The 18861-nt window shown below is 31.3% G+C and overlaps 1 protein-coding gene across 1 annotated transcript; it reads left to right on the top strand.

Annotated features, from left to right (window-relative positions):
• The first annotated feature begins 5373 nt into the window (after positions 1-5373).
• LOC107061563 (uncharacterized) lies at positions 5374-5859 on the top strand. Its single transcript, XM_015311002.1, has 2 exons — positions 5374-5736; positions 5827-5859. The coding sequence occupies exons 1-2, from the start codon at positions 5374-5376 to the stop codon at positions 5857-5859; spliced, it is 396 nt and encodes a 131-aa protein (XP_015166488.1).
• The last annotated feature ends 13002 nt before the right edge of the window (positions 5860-18861 follow it).

Here is an 18861-nt window from a genome sequence, read left to right as displayed (position 1 = left end):
TTTTCTCGTACTGACGTCCCTCGTGGGGGACGCTGCATTTCATGTTGCAGGCACATGTACTTCAGCTAGTAGACCTCTTCGGTACGAGCACACGACACTCAAATACTTTTGGTGAGCTCCAGATTGATTCGGAGCTTTACTGAGTTCTTTGGTAGGTTCATTTTGGGTATTGTATCGTAGTTAAGAGTAAGGCGGGGTCTGTCCCGACCTACTCTAAGGTTTTCTCTTTTAGAGGCTTTGTAGACTTATGTTTATGATTCAGTTGCTTCTTAACAAGTTGTGGCCTCAACATCCAAGTTTTGTATATAAGTTTTGGGTCTACTTATGATGGTTCGTATCGCTGCATCCTATGTGAACTTGTCACAAGATTGTCATAGTTATATGCATAGTAAGCACAAGTTACATGTTGGTTCTCTCGGGCCTAGAGGGCATCGGGTGCCTGTCCGTCTTAATGGGATTTGGGACATGACACATTTTCTCTAAAACGATATTGGACTTTTATCGCAATATATGAAATAATTATTTACTGAGCAGAAATAATATAATTTGACTGGACAAACGAACACAAAATTGAGTTTCGGTTGAATATACAAGTTCATATCATTATTTAAGACATTTACGGAAAATAATTAGACCATCTCACTATCGTATGAGGAAGTCACGACTCTTTTAGTGAAAAATTTAACTTACTGGTTTCAGATGTAAATATTGTTGTTCATGTATTTAAAATTTCAGACTGTGTTCATTTGGTATTTTGAGCCTATTGAGAGTTCTAGAGCTCAGGATGGAATGATTCTTGCGGCATTCTTCTAGATTTAATATAGGGGTTAGTATCCAATCAATATTTAGGCTTTCTCTCATGATTTCTTAATTTGATTTTCTTTCCTTATCTGTTAAGTTCTTGGGGAAAATTGAGATTTTGTCGATTTGAATTCAGTTTTCTGTAAAAAAAAATAAATGTATATTTATGATCCTCGTGTTATGGATAAACTAATTTTTGGCATTAACATAGCTTGTTGATTCATCAATTATTTTCTTCATATTAACCGCGTATAAGCATAAGAATTTGAGCTTTTCCCGTTAAAGTTAAAATTTGATAAATTGAGTATTTCAAGGTTTGACTCCATTTTGGAATAAAATATCATATTTGAACTTACCTAAGCATGAATAATATATTTTCAAGAAATATTTTATGTTTGAGTCGAAATTTCGAACTCGAGTATTAGGGGTTTTTCTCGTGAACTTGTGTTTTAAGTAAATTAGAGTTTTGATCATGATTTCAACTCGACTTTCTTTACGATTTCACTTGTGAGTTTCAAAACCTTTGGGTATTATGATTTTCTATTTTAAAAAATTCCAGATTTATCCTTGGCGCTCATAATTGACTTTTTGGAATGTTTCGAACCCGATGTTTAAAATCAGCATTATGGGCGTCATCGTTCATATTTTCTTATGGGTATTCTATATTTGATTATTTGGTGTAGATTATGTGGATTGACGTGAAGGAAATGTTCAAGTTTCTATTTGATTTCTCCACCTGAAGGCAAGTGGACCTCTTGACCCTTCATTAAGTGTATTAAATCTTGTATGCCTTGTTGTGTAAATGTGAGTAATGAAAATTGATGAAAGGATTAGTAATATTTTTATTCTTATTAAATATAGAATGAATTCTAGTGTTGATATTGTGGCGTAAAAAGGGAATTATTGTTATACTATTGTATGATGTGCCTTAAATACTTGGATGGTTATGTTAATTCACCTTGATGAAGTACCTTGATTAATTGTGATTGGTTGTTGGTGTTGGAATCTCATCCTTTCATTGAGTATTTGTACATACCTATTTGTATTGGAACTGAGGCGCTGTTATGATGGGCACTATGTGATGTTGATGAAAAATAAGAAAATCACAAGAGAATGTATCATTTCGAGGGACGTGTCACACATCGTGAAATTTTTAATTATATCGAGGATCGTATCGCATACTGTGATGTATACTATGATTTCGAGGGATGTGTTGCACGCTGTGACAGATTCCTTAATATCGAGGATTGTTTCGCACGCTGTGATGATTGCATGACAAATATGTTCCCCATGAATCCAAGACTAAGATTCAGTGGGTGGGTATCATTAGAACAGACATGCATCACTATATATGACATTTCACTACATTGCATTACATTTGATCCTTGTATTATGATATTCATAAGTGATGTGGCCTTGTGATTGTTAAATTATGGAAAATTGTCATGGTATATACATTTATATATGTTGAGGTGCAAGTCGTAATGTTCTATATGTATTCTATTGTTATTGTGTGAAGAATGTTAGGATGGGCTGGTTGATTCGATGCAGATTGTAGTTTATGGAGGTTCGGATTGTGTGTTGTAGTACTTGTGTTTTGTATTACTTAACTTAGAGTCATTTGGGGTGCTTGTTGAGTATTGTTGTTGTTTAGTTTTCACTTCCTCTCTTTCTATACTAGTGTAGGTTACAAGCCCGGATCATTTTGACCATTCTCTTCTCATCTTCGTCTAAGGCTTGATTTGGGAGTTCATGAGTTATTTGCTTGTCCCCTCGGCAGACATCACTACTCTTTCACTATGTCTTGTTCTGTTTTAGATATAAAGAAATCAGACTTATATTTTCTTTGAATCCAATTTAATACTTAGAGGCTTGTACATGTGACATCAGTTTTTGGAGACATTTTGAGTTATGTTATATTTATTTACAATGTGCATATTATGTTAGCCTGTATTCTATTTTAGTTCCGTATTTATCATGTTTATTTGGGTTTTGGTTGACCTATCTTGGTGGGATAAGACAGGTGCCATCACCCTCAATTTTCTTATCGTGACATAAATTATCATTTAGTCTTATATAATGATTTTTTTTTCAATATATAAGCTGTAAATTAAAATTGAGTTCAAATGAACAGAACATTTATTAGATTCAACTTGCAAAAATCTCTATGAATTATCCGACTATGTATTTTGCACAAATCTCTTACTAATTTTTGTATCTGACCCCATTTGTCTATCACATACAAATTAAGTATTTAACAAAAAAAAAAGAATACGATAGTTCAGTTCAGAAAGCATTTTGTATTTATATAAGATCCAAAAAGATTCTTGAAAAAATGTGTGACACGGATAATTTACTCTGACACAAACATCATTAATTGATTCTATGGGTCAAACTCATAACTTATAAGTTGTTGGAGAATAAATTTAAAGTTTCTCTAAGGGCCTCGTTCTAAATATTAAACAAAATTATGCTTTAATTTTAACAAATTGAAATCTACTATACAATAACTTGTTTCTGATTGAACACCTAAACACATAACATTTAACTAAAATTTTGAAAAAAGATCTATGTATATTTTTAAGCACTCATTACATAGATACGTTAGCCACTTAAATTAATCATCTCCTTTAATAATTATACACATTAACCTCAATAAGCTGTAAAATCTTTCGCATATTTCAATTGATATAGACGTGTATGATTAAATGAGGTGGTATATCTCATATGATTACACATTGGGCGTTTGAGATTATACATAATATATATTTTAAAAATAAGTTTAAAATAAAATTATATGATATGAATATTAATTCTATCACATATTCAAATGCTCAATTGAAATAAATCATAGTTAGAGTCTAAATTTATGTAGAACCCGAGATTTCATGTAGTTGAGGCGCGTGCGAGATGCTTGAATGTCACGTAAGTTAAAAATATATATACAAAATTACAAAATAAAATGAATTGAGGAATAATAGGACCTGAGTTTAGTTAAGATGTGTGTCAGAAATTTCGATCATAATCTTGAAATACTTGTGTCTTATCCCTAAAATAAATATTCACTTAAAATAGGCAATTTTAACATCTTTTGTGAATTTCCATGGGCCCTTAATTTTACTATTTTTTGTTTTACAACTTTATATAATCTGTGGGCACTTTTTAAACTTTCATGCACCAAAAATTCCTCAATTTTCCTTTTAAAGTTTCAGTTACAAACAATTTTTGAAGAGAAATGAAATTCATGAGAGCACATAGTGGAACTGAAATTTTCATGAAATCGTCGTTTTCTTTTAGGCTTTTTCTGCTTTATTTTGTGTCTTTCTTATTTTTGATTTTGTATTTTCGTGCAATTCTGCTTTGAAAACTTTTTTTTTCTCATGACAAGCTACGAGAAAGGTATGTATATACTTTATTTTCCCACGTTTCATTTATGAGATTATTTTATTCTTCAATTTTAATATTACTATTGTTTTCTTTACTTCAATTATTGCATTATTTATTGTTGTTATTTAAGTCGCTGATTATCAGAAACAACATCTCTACCTTCACTAAATAGGAGTTACTACTGCACGCATATACACCACATTTTCAGACTTCACTTCTGAAATTACATTTAGTACGTTTATTGTTGTTATTAATTATTTCTCTATTTTTGTCATTTTTTCCCTTATAATATAAGCATTTGAAATCTGTGTATTTCTTTTCTTCTTTTTTTTAATGGAATTTTGTAACCCACAATAAAATAATTTCTGGGATTTTAGTGGAATATGCTCTTCAATTCAACGTACCATTTTTTTAGAAAAAAGGATAAAAATGTTTCCATTTTTTTAAGAGCTATTTGGCCAAAAGTGAAGGAAGGTTCTTGTGTTTGATGATTTCCAAGAAGCCCAACTAGACCTATAAATATTTGAGAAAATTTGCTAGTTGGTTCTTAGTACTCAAAGAGTAATAGTTATATATATAGTCAGTGAAAATAATTTTTATATTATCAAGTTAGTAGTAACATTTTTGTAAGGTTAGCAATTCATGTATGTTATAGTAATTTATATGTTATTATCTTATTAATGACTTGATTGTTATGTTGTTGCTGCATTCGTGTTGGATCCTAAGAAAAAAATTATTTTTTTGTAGGATTGGACACACAACTGCGACATTGTAGGAAAAATGTTGATTTCTTAAATGATTCGTGCTATGTGAAAAATGTTGATTTCTTGAATGATTCTTAAGTGCTAGCTATCGTCAATGTAGAAATTATACACACAAGTAAGTTGTGTTGCTTGAACTCTTCAAAATTGTTGCCACAATCGTGTTGAATTCTCCAAAAAGGACTATTTTTGAAGGATTTGAGCAACATAGCCTCTGAATGTATAAGTATTTTTACACCAACAATACATAGAACTTAAAAACTCATTCAAGAAACCAATTATTTTCATTTCTTGAAATTTTGTGAGAATTAACTCATGATAATAGTGTTTTCTCTTATTTATTTATTTATTTAAAAAGAATTTCCCTCCTATTGGCAACATCATGATTCATGATAGAGTTTTATTTTGTAGCAAAGGAAAATCAATGGTATTTAATGGAGATTTTCAAGAAGAAGATCTATGGAGTCAACATGTTGTGAAGAAGAAATTATCCATTACTTCAAAAATGATCCCAAAAGCTAAAATTGCTACAATTAGCAACAATGAGTCTACTCATGTGCCAAAACAATCATCATCTCCTATTAACATTTCTGATAGGTCCAAGATTTACAAAAAGAAATCATCAAGTATATTCATGAAGAATGATAGTTATAGTGAAAGTGTTGAAGAAGATGAAGATTCTGATGATATTGAAATGTTGTCACCACATGAATATTTGGCTAAGAGGGTTGCTAGGAGTCAAATTGATCCTCCTTCTATGTGTGAAGGTGTTGGGAGGACACTTAAGGTAAGAGATCTTATTAGAATGAGGAATGATATTTTAATCAAGACTGGGTTTTTGGAAAAAAATAATTAACTATACCAGTGTTGTTTATAGGTTACAGATTTGAGTCGTGGAATTAGTTGTTGAGTCTAGCATCAAGGTAGATTGCGTATATCACACCTCACTAGGTTGAATCATTTCACTGAACTCTGTGCGAAGAGGAGAATGTTTTGTGCACCGCTATGTCCTTTTATAATTTTCTTATTTGTAAAGCAACAAGCTATTCGTAGTCGAGCTAGTGAATTTCAAATATTGAATAGTTAAGAGTTTAGTGGTTCCAATTTTAATTTGTATATGCCATAGTAGGCATAAACATTATTGAAGAATGATTATTATGGAAATGTTGATTATATTGTATAAGAAGATGAATAAAGTGATGATTATGGTTATGAAATTGTACCACCTCATGAATGTATATTGCTTGAATGGTTGCTAGGAGTCAAATTGTTTCTTTTTCTATGTGTGGAGGTGTTAGCAAATTGTGGAATGCCATTTTAACAAAGGTGTGTTTTTTGGAATAAAATCATTATCATTATAGTAAACTAGTTCTCGAATACGTGCGTTGCACATGTATTCTATGTTAACTAGTATAAAAAAATTGAGCAGATGTAAGAATTTCAAAAGAAGACCACGCAAAATAAGTCACGTAATTAATATAAAACAAAATCTGAAGATTGAAGATGCAAGCAATGAACAACAAAGAGCAGAAAAGAACAAAAAATATATATAAGCAAAACTGAGGTCTACACAACTTAAAGGAAAGTTAATTGAAGAAACTAATATAAAAAGAATATACCTTTATCCAGAGAGTGTTGTGCATACACCAAATTTTGAGCATTTTAAAGAACAAAGCATTATAATAAATTGATAATGGACCAAATGCAAAAGCTATTGATTTTACTGAAGGTGAAAGGATATGAAAAGTTTTTTTAACATATGGAAGCTAAAAAAAAGTAGAAAACAAAAGAAATTTGTAATGCCATAACTAAAGAATTAAAGTATAACTCTTGGAATTCAAATTATGTTATTATGTAATTAAAATATTATTATTTAATTATACATTTAATCATTTTAATTAAGTGGAAGGGAAAAACAGTAATCCAACTTTGAGGTTAGGATAAGTGGAAGGGAAAAATGGTAATCCAACTTTGAGGTTAGGAGCTTCCACTTTTAGTAATATACTAGTTATGGACATGTGCAACGCATATGTATCCTATCAAGTATTTCAAACTTTCTAAAATGACATGAATATTAGTACAACATACATGTGCAAGTGTTTCCAATTTGAAAGCAAAAATACAATGTTCCATGTCAAAATATATGTTGCAACAATATAAAACAATTGCAAAAGACACTATAATGTTACTCTTGAACAATATACTTCAGGTAGAATATTCAATAATCTTGCTGATTTTTATTACTAAAATCTAAACAAAATTAAGTTTAATTACTTTCATTCTTATAATATTACAATCAAAATGTCCAAAAGCAATGTTATCACACCAACCATTTGAGTTTTAACACTGCAGATAACTACCATCAATATAGAGTGCTCATATTTAAGAAAATTATTAGGCTTAGTATCGCACAAATATGAATGGAACTGTCATTTTTATTTGAAAATGAAGTTGTTAATCTCATTCATACAAATAGTTGAAAAACTAAACATAAAACAAAACGGGTGAAAATGAATAATATATGTATGTGTTCGCAACAATATATTAGATAGACGATAAAGTAACATAATTAAAATCTTTCATTCAAAGTAACAATTTTTTAGAAATCTTTATTTAAATTAATTTGAATTTAGACAATTGACAATATGGATATCTGAGCATAGTGCATAAATTATTCTAGTATTATCAAACTCATCATACATTAATAGAAGTTTTGTCTATTAAGTAACAATTACTAGAACAATAACACAATGACAAATAAAAATAAACTCCCACAACAATGCAAAATGATACAAGAATTACATAAAAATGTGAATTGCATACCAAATTTAATTTGGACAACCATACCTTGACTCCAAAATGGAAAGAAAATTTAAAATTATGAGCTAATAAACAAAAGATCTCAAGGAATAGGTCATCTCTTCTATACTTCTGAGTTCAACTATTCTATTGTAAGAAAACTTCTCTTTTTCATGATTTCATCTCTTATACTTCTAACTTCGACTATTCTATTGTAAGAAAGCTAGCTTCAAAATGATGTTATATGTTCTTCTCCTCAGTTAGCTTCTTGAGGATATGTTATATATTTATCTAGAAAGAAGATTAGAGAACCGTAGATGATAAAAAAAAAAGAATATGATGATCTAGGGACAAGCAAATTGTGGCTATAATTTACTGGTATTTATAGTGATATTTAACTGTCTTTTCACCTACCAAAATTCAATAATGAGACACATTGAATTACGACACATAAATTTTATTTTTGGTTTCAAAATTCAAAGAGTCATTGAATTGGAAGAGTTTCAATAATGAGACACATTGAATCATGACACATAAATTTTGTTTTTAGTTTCAAAATTCAAAGAGTCACTGAATTTGAAGAGTTTTATACATTGTTTTGTCTTCTACTTAATTAAATTAATTAATCTAATCAACTATAATTATAATGCCATAACATAAGAATTAAAGTATAGTTGTTAGGCTTCATATATATCATTATGTAATTAAAATATTAATATTTAATAAATTAAGTAACCATATAATATATTATATATAGATTATTTTAAGTAAATTGAAGGAGAAAAATAAAAATAGATACAATTTTTTTTGGAAAAATGTAACTAATTTATTTTTTAAAAGAATAAAAATGCCTAACAATTTTCTATGAATATATTTTCTTTGAATTTTTGACTTAACACCTTTTCACTTTAAGAATTTAGTGTAATATAATAATAATATTATATAATTAGTATTCAATATTTAATTGATTAGCTATTTCATAATATTTTTATTTAGTGTAGGGGTAAAATGGTATTTCATGTTATGGTTTTCGACACTTCCAATATTGAGCATAAATCTGTGTAAAAAATCACTAAATTGCAACAAATAGTCAACATGAACCATGAGTCATTTAGTACAAAATTGAACATATAGAATATGATTTTTAGACATTAATAATAGAAACAACGGTGAGAAAAATATATTAAATAAAACAGTGGCAAAACTAAGATTTTTACTAAAAGGGATTCAAAATATGAAGAACTAAACACACGAAGGTTCAACATATGCTACATATACATAAAAAAATTTATTTAAACCATATGTATAAATAGTGTAATTTTCCGTCAAAGAGGGTTTGAATGAAGCCTCTCGGCCTTACTGACTCCCCCGATAAAACAGATGGGTCAAGAATGATCCTTTCATCTTCATCTCATATCAATTTCCGTTAAGATTATGCTTTGTAATAACAATAAATATAAGTGAATAGATTCATTTTCTAATCAGGGTGGCTTGCATTTTTCTTAAACTTTTGTAACCCATAAAATTATTGTGTCGCGTAACTCTTACAAATCTCTATGACTTCATTGCATTATACGTTAGCTTATAAATAACTTTAGGAAATGACTGTTCAAATACATTTTATACTACAGCATTTGAATCTGATCTATAATTATACATGAAAGATAACTTTTCAAATTACTTATCTATTTTTTCAAATTAATTAAGGAAATCAATGCATTGATTTTTGAAAGAATACATTATACATGCATTTGAATCTAGTCCATATTATTGAACCACACAAAGTAACCTTTCAAATTCTTAAACCTTTTTGAGAGTAACTAAGAAAATTAATGCATTGTTTTTTAAACGAATGAATTATATTAATTTAACACCTTCTCACTTTTAGTATTTAGTATAATATAATATGATTAGGTACTTAATATTTAATTAATTAAATATTTTATAATATTATGATTGAATGTAGGAGTAAAATGGTAATCCAACTTTGCACTTAGGAATTTTCCACTTTTAGGAGTAATATATATGTGAATATGATATGATAATTTTTTTAATTTATTTTATACAAAAAAAGTATTTACTTTGAGATAATTTCTAAATATTTCTTATACTTTTTTCATAATTTTTATCTCTTAACATATTATTTCAATTTTTTTGAGGACTTAGAATTTTGGATGATCCAATAAAAATTAGAGTCTATAAATTAGAATTTTGAATGGTCCAATAAAAGTTGTAGTCCATAAATATTAATAACTCTAATAAAATTCAAATCAAAATTAAATCAATACTAATGCTAACACAAAATAATTAATTCAACACGAATGACAATAATGTTGAATATTTGTTCTTTAGTTTTACATTGATTTTGACATTTAAAATGAGTGAAAATCATGTACAACCCCGAACTTTACTTTATAAATCAAACTCCCCCCTCAACTTTGAGAAATAATCAATCTCCCCCCACCCCACCCCCCCCCCCCCACATCCCTCTACTNNNNCTCCCCCCCCCCCCCCCCCCCCTTTTCTAATTGACTTTTTTAAATGCCTATTCTACCCCTACACTATCAACCTTTTTTTTTTTTTTATACTATACTTCTTTTAAAATCATAATATTTTTATATTTTAATCTATATATTTTGTTACTTAATATTTTGTTTGTAATCTGCTCTAAATAGCCAAATACAAGATACATCTCCATCTTTGTAGGTCATGGTTGTTGTAGGTTATCTTTCTCCATTCTACCTTTAGTATATCACCTTTCAGTCTCTAATAAACAAGTCTTATGCTGAATTAAGACATTTGCATTACATCTTGTAGTCTATAACCAGCCAGTTCAAAGGTCTTTGTAGAAGCTAATATCTTTTTATCATCCATGAGGCAGGAGTAGCTTTGTTTCCCATACATTTTCATTTTATATGTAGCAGTTGTGGATCCACTTTACCCACAAGTTATCTTTCTTTAAACACACACTCCATATATGTTTGCATATAACAACCTTGTTTCAGGTTGCTATATCAAGAAAGCCCAAACCTCCAGCAGTTTGAGGACTACAATGTCTTTCCCAAGCGATTAGAGCAGTCTTATTTGTGTCAGCTCCACCGGACCATAAGAACCTTTTGCATATGAACTCTACTATTTGTACCCTTTTTTTTTGTAAGAGAAAGGCTTGTGACCAGAAAATCTGAACTCAAAAGAGTACAACTTTGATTAACTGCACTATGCCAACATAGATAGGAATCTAGCAGTTCATGACTATCTTTGCAAGCATTTTTTCTATCAGGGGCTTGTGTTGTACTACTTTGGTCCTCTTGGTGGTGAAAGGAACGCCTAGGTATTTTGAAGGGTAATGTCATGATCCGACTTCCCGAGTTAGGATGGAAGTGTTGGGTATTAATTGCCCCTGAGTTTCTTACCATAAATAGGTTTTCCTTTTAGGAAAAGGTTTAGGAGTGGCTAGTCCTTTTCTGGTAGGAAAAGGTTTAGGACTCTATAAATAGAGGTTTGTTCCTTCTAACTTAATCAACATTCACAATGTAGTCCTAGGGGTTTTGAGAGTTTTGGTTAGGGGGAGAATTTGTGGATCAAAGTGATACGTTATCACTTGTGTGAACCTCCCATGTATTCCGAGTGAATTAGTTGAGGTTATTTCTCTCTATATTTTTTACTCTCATATTTATAGTGGATTGCTCATCTCTTTTGTGGACGTAGGTCGATTGACCGAATGTCTTATGGTATATTTCTCTTTTTTCTTCTTACTCGTATCCTTTCGAGGTTTGCTCTGCTAGCTTCTGCATTACACCTACTTTTTTCGATCATAACAAGTGGTATTAGAGCTAGGCGTAGCTAGGTCCAATAGTTCAATGATGGAGTCAGGTCCAGTGGTTCGATAATCAATGATTGAACCGGGTTAAAAATTGGGTGTTTCTTGGCGGGTGTAGTTCTAGCCACAACTTTTTTTGACAGTAACGAAGATTTTTATTGGAGAAATTATTTCAGAGAGGTTCTTTTTGTTGAGACATAGATTTTGCAAAGGAGTTTATGAAGAGGCGATGCAAGCTATTGAAGATTATGTGAAGAAAGTGGACAAATTAATTTTTGTCAGAAATTCAGGCCAAGGGGAAGTTTTGTTGGGTATTAATTGCCTTGAGTTTCTTACCATAAATAGGTTTTCCTTTTAGGAAAAGGATTAGGAGTGGCTAGTCCTTTTCTGGTAGGGAAAGGTTTAAGACTCTATAAATAGAGGTTTGTTCCTTCTAACTTAATCAACATTCACAATGTAGTCGTAGGGTTTTTGAGAGTTTTGGTTAGGGAGAGAATTTGTGGGTCACAAGTGATACGTTATCACTTGTGTGAACCTCCCATGTATTTCGAGTGAATTGGTTGAGGTTATTTCTCTCTATGTTTTGTATTCTCATATTTATAGTGGATTGCTCATCTCCTTTGTGGACGTAGGTTGATTGATCGAACCACGTTAAATCTTTATGTCTTATGGTATATTTCTCGTTTTACTTCTTACTCGTATCCTTTCGAGGTTTGCTCAGCTAGCTTCCGCATTACACCTACTTTTACGATCCTAACAAGAACCTACTATAACCCATCAATAGGTAAGCCAACACGTACCCATAACAATGAGTAGTGAGTGCAAGGGTAGAACTAAACAGAAAATAATACTAGCAAGAAGAAAAGACATAAATGAAAAGCAAACCAAAAACTATGGCTCATTCTATCAGACCCAAGTGTGTTATTCCAGCCAGCAAAGACCTAGTCTGTTCGAATGACGTCAGAGACATACAAAAGTCACAAGGTTCACGAGTCTAAGGCAACAATAGTTTATCCCAAACTAAGGCGAAAACATGCTTCAGGAGATGAGTAGTAACACAAGTAAGTCACATAGCACGCTATAGACACATACAATCCCCAACTAACATCAAGACCAAGTCATTGTGGAATGATATCTACTTACAAGCATCCTGGAAGGCTCCAAGCCTAGAACAACCCAATCTCAAGCCTTCACAAGACGTAGTCCATCCGGTAACTCACCGAAGTCGTAGAGATAGGGAGAGAAATTAGAAGGTCCACCACAAATGCCTAAATTAAGGCTCATTCTATCAGACCCAAGTCTACTATTCCAGCCAACAAGGACCTAGTCTGTCCAAACGACGTCGGAGACATATCAAAATCACAAGGTTCACGTGTCTACGACAACACAAGTCTATCCTAAACTAAGGCCAAAACATGCTTTAGGATACACGTAGTAACACAAGTAAGCCACATAGCATGCTGCACATACATACAATCCATCACCAAAATTGGACCAGAAACAACCTAGAAAACTCACTATTAGCCTTGAAATGAGTCTGCCATCGTGACTAGGCCTTAAATAAAGAGGTCAGGTTGTTTCCCCCAAACAGGTCAGAAGTTGAGCAATAGTTGCCTGGAGATTTGGGGTCATAGTCGGTGTGGGTGGTGGTTAAGCTGGTACCGGCCCCACTGACTGCTCTAGAACATGGGCTACTGGAGGATCCGATGGGGGGTCCAGACCATGCTCTCTCTCTAGGGGTGGTACTGTACCCCTACATAGCATGAGAGGTCGACCCCTACTCCGATCTACCTCGCGACGCGTACGAGGCATCCTGTGAAAAGAGTGAAACACGTTAGATTTTAAGAAACCAATAATAAACATATTGCACGAAAGCGATACAAAAGAGAAGGACTCCTAAGGACACCTTGTAGCCTCCTAAAGGTAGGACACAGACTTCTCTGCACCGATTGACTACGTGGTGGAGTGATTGTGTTATGTTGGTTAACCTCCATTCGAGGTGAATTTCACTTGTAAGTTGCTGCCCCTTCCCCCATTTTGGTGATAAATTTGGATTTCTTTGCTTATTGTTTTTTCCGCTATTTTAGGCCTTGAATTTTGTTCAATTTTGGAACACAAGTTCGAGGCATAGTTTAGGACCTCTTGACGGAGTCAATTTCAGAAATTCTGGCATAGATCCAATAATTCCTGTTGGACTCCAAAATTGGTTTGTTTATGTTTTGTGTGATTTTAGTGTCTCTATGGTCGTATTGACATTGCGATCCTATTCTAGATAGTGTTGTAAAGGGAAAAGCTTTGGGCTTGTAATTTGGAGCGCGCATGGTCAACCTACATGTAGGCTACATCTTCCTTTCTAACTAAATTGAGCCTAAATTTGTGAGTTCATGATGATTAGTGTGAATTGGGGGTGGGTACCTAGTTATTCCTGCTTTTCTTCTTCGAAACCATGATTTATGGTTGATTGTTATTGTTTAGAGGGTACGTAGTACCATGTTGGTTGGGGATTATTTATGTGTGCAACATGCTATGTGAGTTACTTGTGTTACACATGTCTCCTGAAGCATGTTTTGGCGTTAGTCTAGGATAGAATGGTGTTGCCTTCCACCCGTGAGCCTTGTGACTTTGGCATGTCTCCGACGTCATTAGGATGAACTCGGTCCTTATAGGCTGGAATAACAGACTTGGGCCTGATAGAATGAGCCTTAGTTTAGGTGTTTGTGTAGCTTGTCAGCCATTTTGTCTTCTCTCCCTACTTCTGTGACTTTGATACATTATCGGAGATTATGTTCTTTCTGGGTATTGTAGTACTTCACGCTTAGAGCTTTTTGTGATATCTTTGGGAATGGACGTCTATCCACGATAGCTTGGAGCCTACTTGAGATCCTCTTCGGAATCGACGTGCCTTCTATCACTCTTGCTAGTGGGGTTGGGAGTTGACCAGATACTATGAAAATTTCTTGTTCGAGGTTGATGTTTACGGTTTGAGGTCGTTATCTTAAGTTTGAGGCTGATGTTCATGGCTCGAGGCAGTATTTCCAGTCTAAGGTTGATGCTTTGCGGTTCTAGGTCGTCACCTCTAGTAAGAGGCTATCACCTGGGGTTCGAGGCCCAGCGTACACTTGTGGAATCTGGGTTAGAGGCACTTCTTTCTTACAGACATAGCTATTCTATGTACATGTCAAGTTTATAGGGGTCTGTTCAGGTTTTATTTAAAGTTGCGCATGAGTGTACCTTCTGGGATTATGGGGGTCCAACTAGGTTTGGTTCAATAATACTTAGATTTACCTTTGGTATTATAACACCTCAAATTTTGGATAAAGGTAGAAAATAAAATTTTTGGGGTTAAAGTTGGTGTCTACGGGTCCCCATCTACGGACCGTATAAGCTTATATGGATCGTAGATGGCAATCGTAGGAAGTGGAAAAATAACTTTTGAAATCAAGTCCCAGTGCCCATTTTTACGGTTTACCGGGATGGTCTGTCAATCATTATATGCGTCATAGATAAGTCTCGTGGGTGAGTGCCAGACTTACTGAAATTTTGAGGATCAAAGTTGGTTTCTACGGTTGGCATGTATGGACCCGTAGGAGGACCTACGAGACAACACTTGATGGGAATTGGGGAGTAGTAAGGGATGATAAAGAGTGAAATTAAGTCACCCTCTCCGCTTTCTTTTCTTGAGAAGAATGCTTTGGTCTGGCATAAATGTCACTAGGTCATCTATGATTTGCATCTGCAAGAATGAAGGACAGAAGATTGGAAAACAAAAAAGGTACATAGGTTCCGCCAAAAGTTGGTTAAATTAAGGGTCCAAGTAACCTTTCTACGGGTGTCCAGTACGGTTGGGTCTTTTCCTAATTGTTTTAACCCAATACAATGTCGTTTTAACTTCTACCCTAAGCCTTATAAACGTTTTAAGCCCCCAATTTACCTATTTTCAACTCATTATCCTTTAGTCCCAAAACTTGACCAAAGTCACTCTCCAAATCCTCTCAAGTCCAAGGAAGAAGAACTAGGGTTCATCCAAGTCTCCAATCTTTCATTCTTTTTGAGCTTCTAGAATCAAGGTATGCGTGTATTCACCCATGGAGTCCTTTCCGCCATGGAATCCCTAAAGATTTCAAGTTCTCAATTCAATCTTCAATTTATCAAACCAGGGTTTCAATTCAATGAATATGGTCTTCCAATTATGATTGATTATGATTTATTGAGTCTTCTAATGCATTAATTGATGTTAATCTATGGTATTTTGTTGAAATTGCATTTACCCAAAAAAAATCTAAACCAAACCAACTAACCTTAAGTGTATGTAAATATATTTTATATATTAACAATAAGTTAAATTTAATATATGAATATATTTTATAACATTTTTCAAATATAAATATAACTTAGGTCTTGGGCCTCTGGTGTCTGGACGACTTTGGATCTTTGCTCTTTAATTAGCCTTTATTTAATTAGGTTCAAAATTAAATGATACTATAATAGATACTCCATCAAACAATACAACAAAACATATGCAAGAACTCTTATTAAATATTTAAGATCAAACACTACGACAACAAGGTTTTACATTCTTGACTTCTTGGTGAAGAATTGAAGTGTTTATTCAAGAACATATTTGTAAAAGAAAATATTTTAATAATAGTATATTTTGAGCTGATATTTTAAAAGTGAAAAAAATAAAAAATTAACTGAATCGTACCGATACCAAAGAGAAACCAATATAATTGGGATGGTTTTAAAAATTTAATTTTAGTTATACATTGAGGCCCCTAGTATAAAATACCCAAAAAGTTAGAATGGTATAATTTTTAAAATTAATCGACTGAACCGTCTCATTGAGGCCCCTAATATTTTCCTTCAAATTTCATATAACTTATTTCACATGTTATAATACTTTTATACTAATTTAAAACGTTTATATTATTAGCATGGAATACACATACAATCACGTATTCAGAAATTAGTTACCTCACTCTATTTGGAAATAAGTAATTATCGAGGCAATACATTAAGAAAAAAAATTAGGGCGTACATAATTGAATACCACTTTTCATTTTTACTCTTTTAGTTATTTTTAAACTATTCTTGAAAATATAAATATTTTAAAGTAAAATCATAAATATAAACAATTAATTCTCTTAAAATTATCACCTAAAAATATTAATGAGGAAATTTTCTTATGATAACTCTCTTAAATTTTGAACAATTCACTTATTTTGAATTATGAAAAATATTCAATATTTCACTTATTTTGAAATGGATGAAGTAACTTATTAATTAGTATTAAATTAAAGTTGTATAAGAGGGATTAGTCGCTTTTGGGATCAATGAGTAATCCGGTTTAAAGTACACTCTCCGTTCTTATTCAGTTGTCACCGTTGTAAATTTTACGTCGCTTAAAAACTAGGTAAATTTATCATTGCACCCTTATTTAGTGTTCTTTGAAATCAACATTTTAATAAATGAACATAGATTTATTTATTTTAATTAATTAAATTGATCAATAAACATGAATTAATCATTTAGTTTTTCTATGGTGGTCAAATTCACACTTTCAAAGCTGATAACTCTAACGGGTAAAATAAGAAAAATAATGTCATTTATGCATTGGTTTTATGAAATGACAAGTACTCCGTTTGTCCCATATTAGTTGATCACTTTCCTTTTTACACACATATTAAAAAAATCATAAATAAGAAATAATTTTACCAAATACCTATAAAAAAACTTCTTAGGAATTTTATAAACAAATGTGAACACTTTCAAAAAGAATTAATTGTAAGGATAATATAGAAAAAATTTAATTAATGTTTTCTTGATTTAGTAAGGTGATCAACTAATATGAAACTTTTTTTAGTAAAATGATCAACTAATATGTGACAAATAAAGTACTCCCTTCGTCCACTTTTATTTGTCATATTGTGCTTTTCGAAAATCAATTTGACTAATTTTCAAAGTTAAATTAGATTACATTAATTCGATATTTTAAACAAAATAATTTAGATATTCCAAAACTATACAAAAAGTACTATAAATTGCAACTTTTTGCATATTAATATGATAAAAAATACACTGTAAAATATTAACCAAAATTTTTATAGTTTGACACTAAAAGAACAAAATATGATAATTAAAAGTGGACAGAAACAGTATTAAAGAATATCTATTTTTAGTTTGAACAAGTGCTAAAGGACCAGAAAATTTGGCCAGAATTTGTCTAGAAAATTAAAAAAAAATATAATATTTTTTTATTTTAAAACTACTGATCTTTTTCATTTTTTAGTTAAAATATATTAAAATTTAAAAAATAAAAATATTTTAAAAAATAAAATAACATAATAAAATATTATTCTGATCAAATTTTCTGGCCAATTTTTTTTTTTTTTCTCCTATAAACCGGAATTGAGGGAGTACTAATTAAGTGATGAGGAAAAACCTGGTTGGGTATTTTCGAAACAAAAATTTGAGTATTCTCTGACAGACTGGTTACCTGGGGTTGATGACAAGGATTGCCTTCGAATTACACGTGTCACGAATTAAACGGTCTACGGAAATTAATTTTTAAATATTTGATGACAGGCATGTCAGCGTGGCTACTGCTGTAATTGGATTGAGGAATAAAATCTTGGGATTCAATGTGAGCTCATCATCCTTATAAAATGGCAATAGCCAAGAATTCTATTTTTATTTTTAGTCCAACATTTAAAAAAAAAAAATATTTAACCACCTAATCATAATCATTTATAATATTCACCGTTATATATTTAGTGTGTACGTAATATTATTTACATACATATTATAGATTTATATATTCTTTTCTGTTTCAATTTGTCTTAATTTACTAGGCACAATAATTTATTTTTAAAAAATATTTGTGGTTGCTAAGGATATACATAATATATCACAATATTTTTTTAATTTGTGACCTTAAATATATTATGTGAGATGTTGAAATTAAAGTATTGTCAAATAAGAAATTTTTTTGAAAAGGATGGGTAATAATTATACTGTTAAATTTATAAAATTTAAACACTGATACTATTTTTTGTTATACACTTTGTTGAACTGTTGTGTAATCTAAAAATTCAAAAGAAAAAGTTATTACCATACGATATTTATATTTATATGATTGAATAATAAATTAAAGTATAAATGTATAGTAATAATCATAGGAAAATAAAATAAGTGTGTAGAATATTAATTTTGTTTTATTAGTTTTAAATAAACGTTGAATATGAATAATATATTGTGCCAAAAAAAATAAAATTGAATATGAACAATTATTTT

This window comes from Solanum tuberosum, unplaced genomic scaffold (genome assembly GCF_000226075.1).
Source record: "Solanum tuberosum cultivar DM 1-3 516 R44 unplaced genomic scaffold, SolTub_3.0 scf00009, whole genome shotgun sequence".
NCBI lineage: Eukaryota > Viridiplantae > Streptophyta > Magnoliopsida > Solanales > Solanaceae > Solanum > Solanum tuberosum.
Note: the sequence above shows the minus strand (reverse complement) of the source record. Positions and strands in the feature narration are given on the sequence as shown.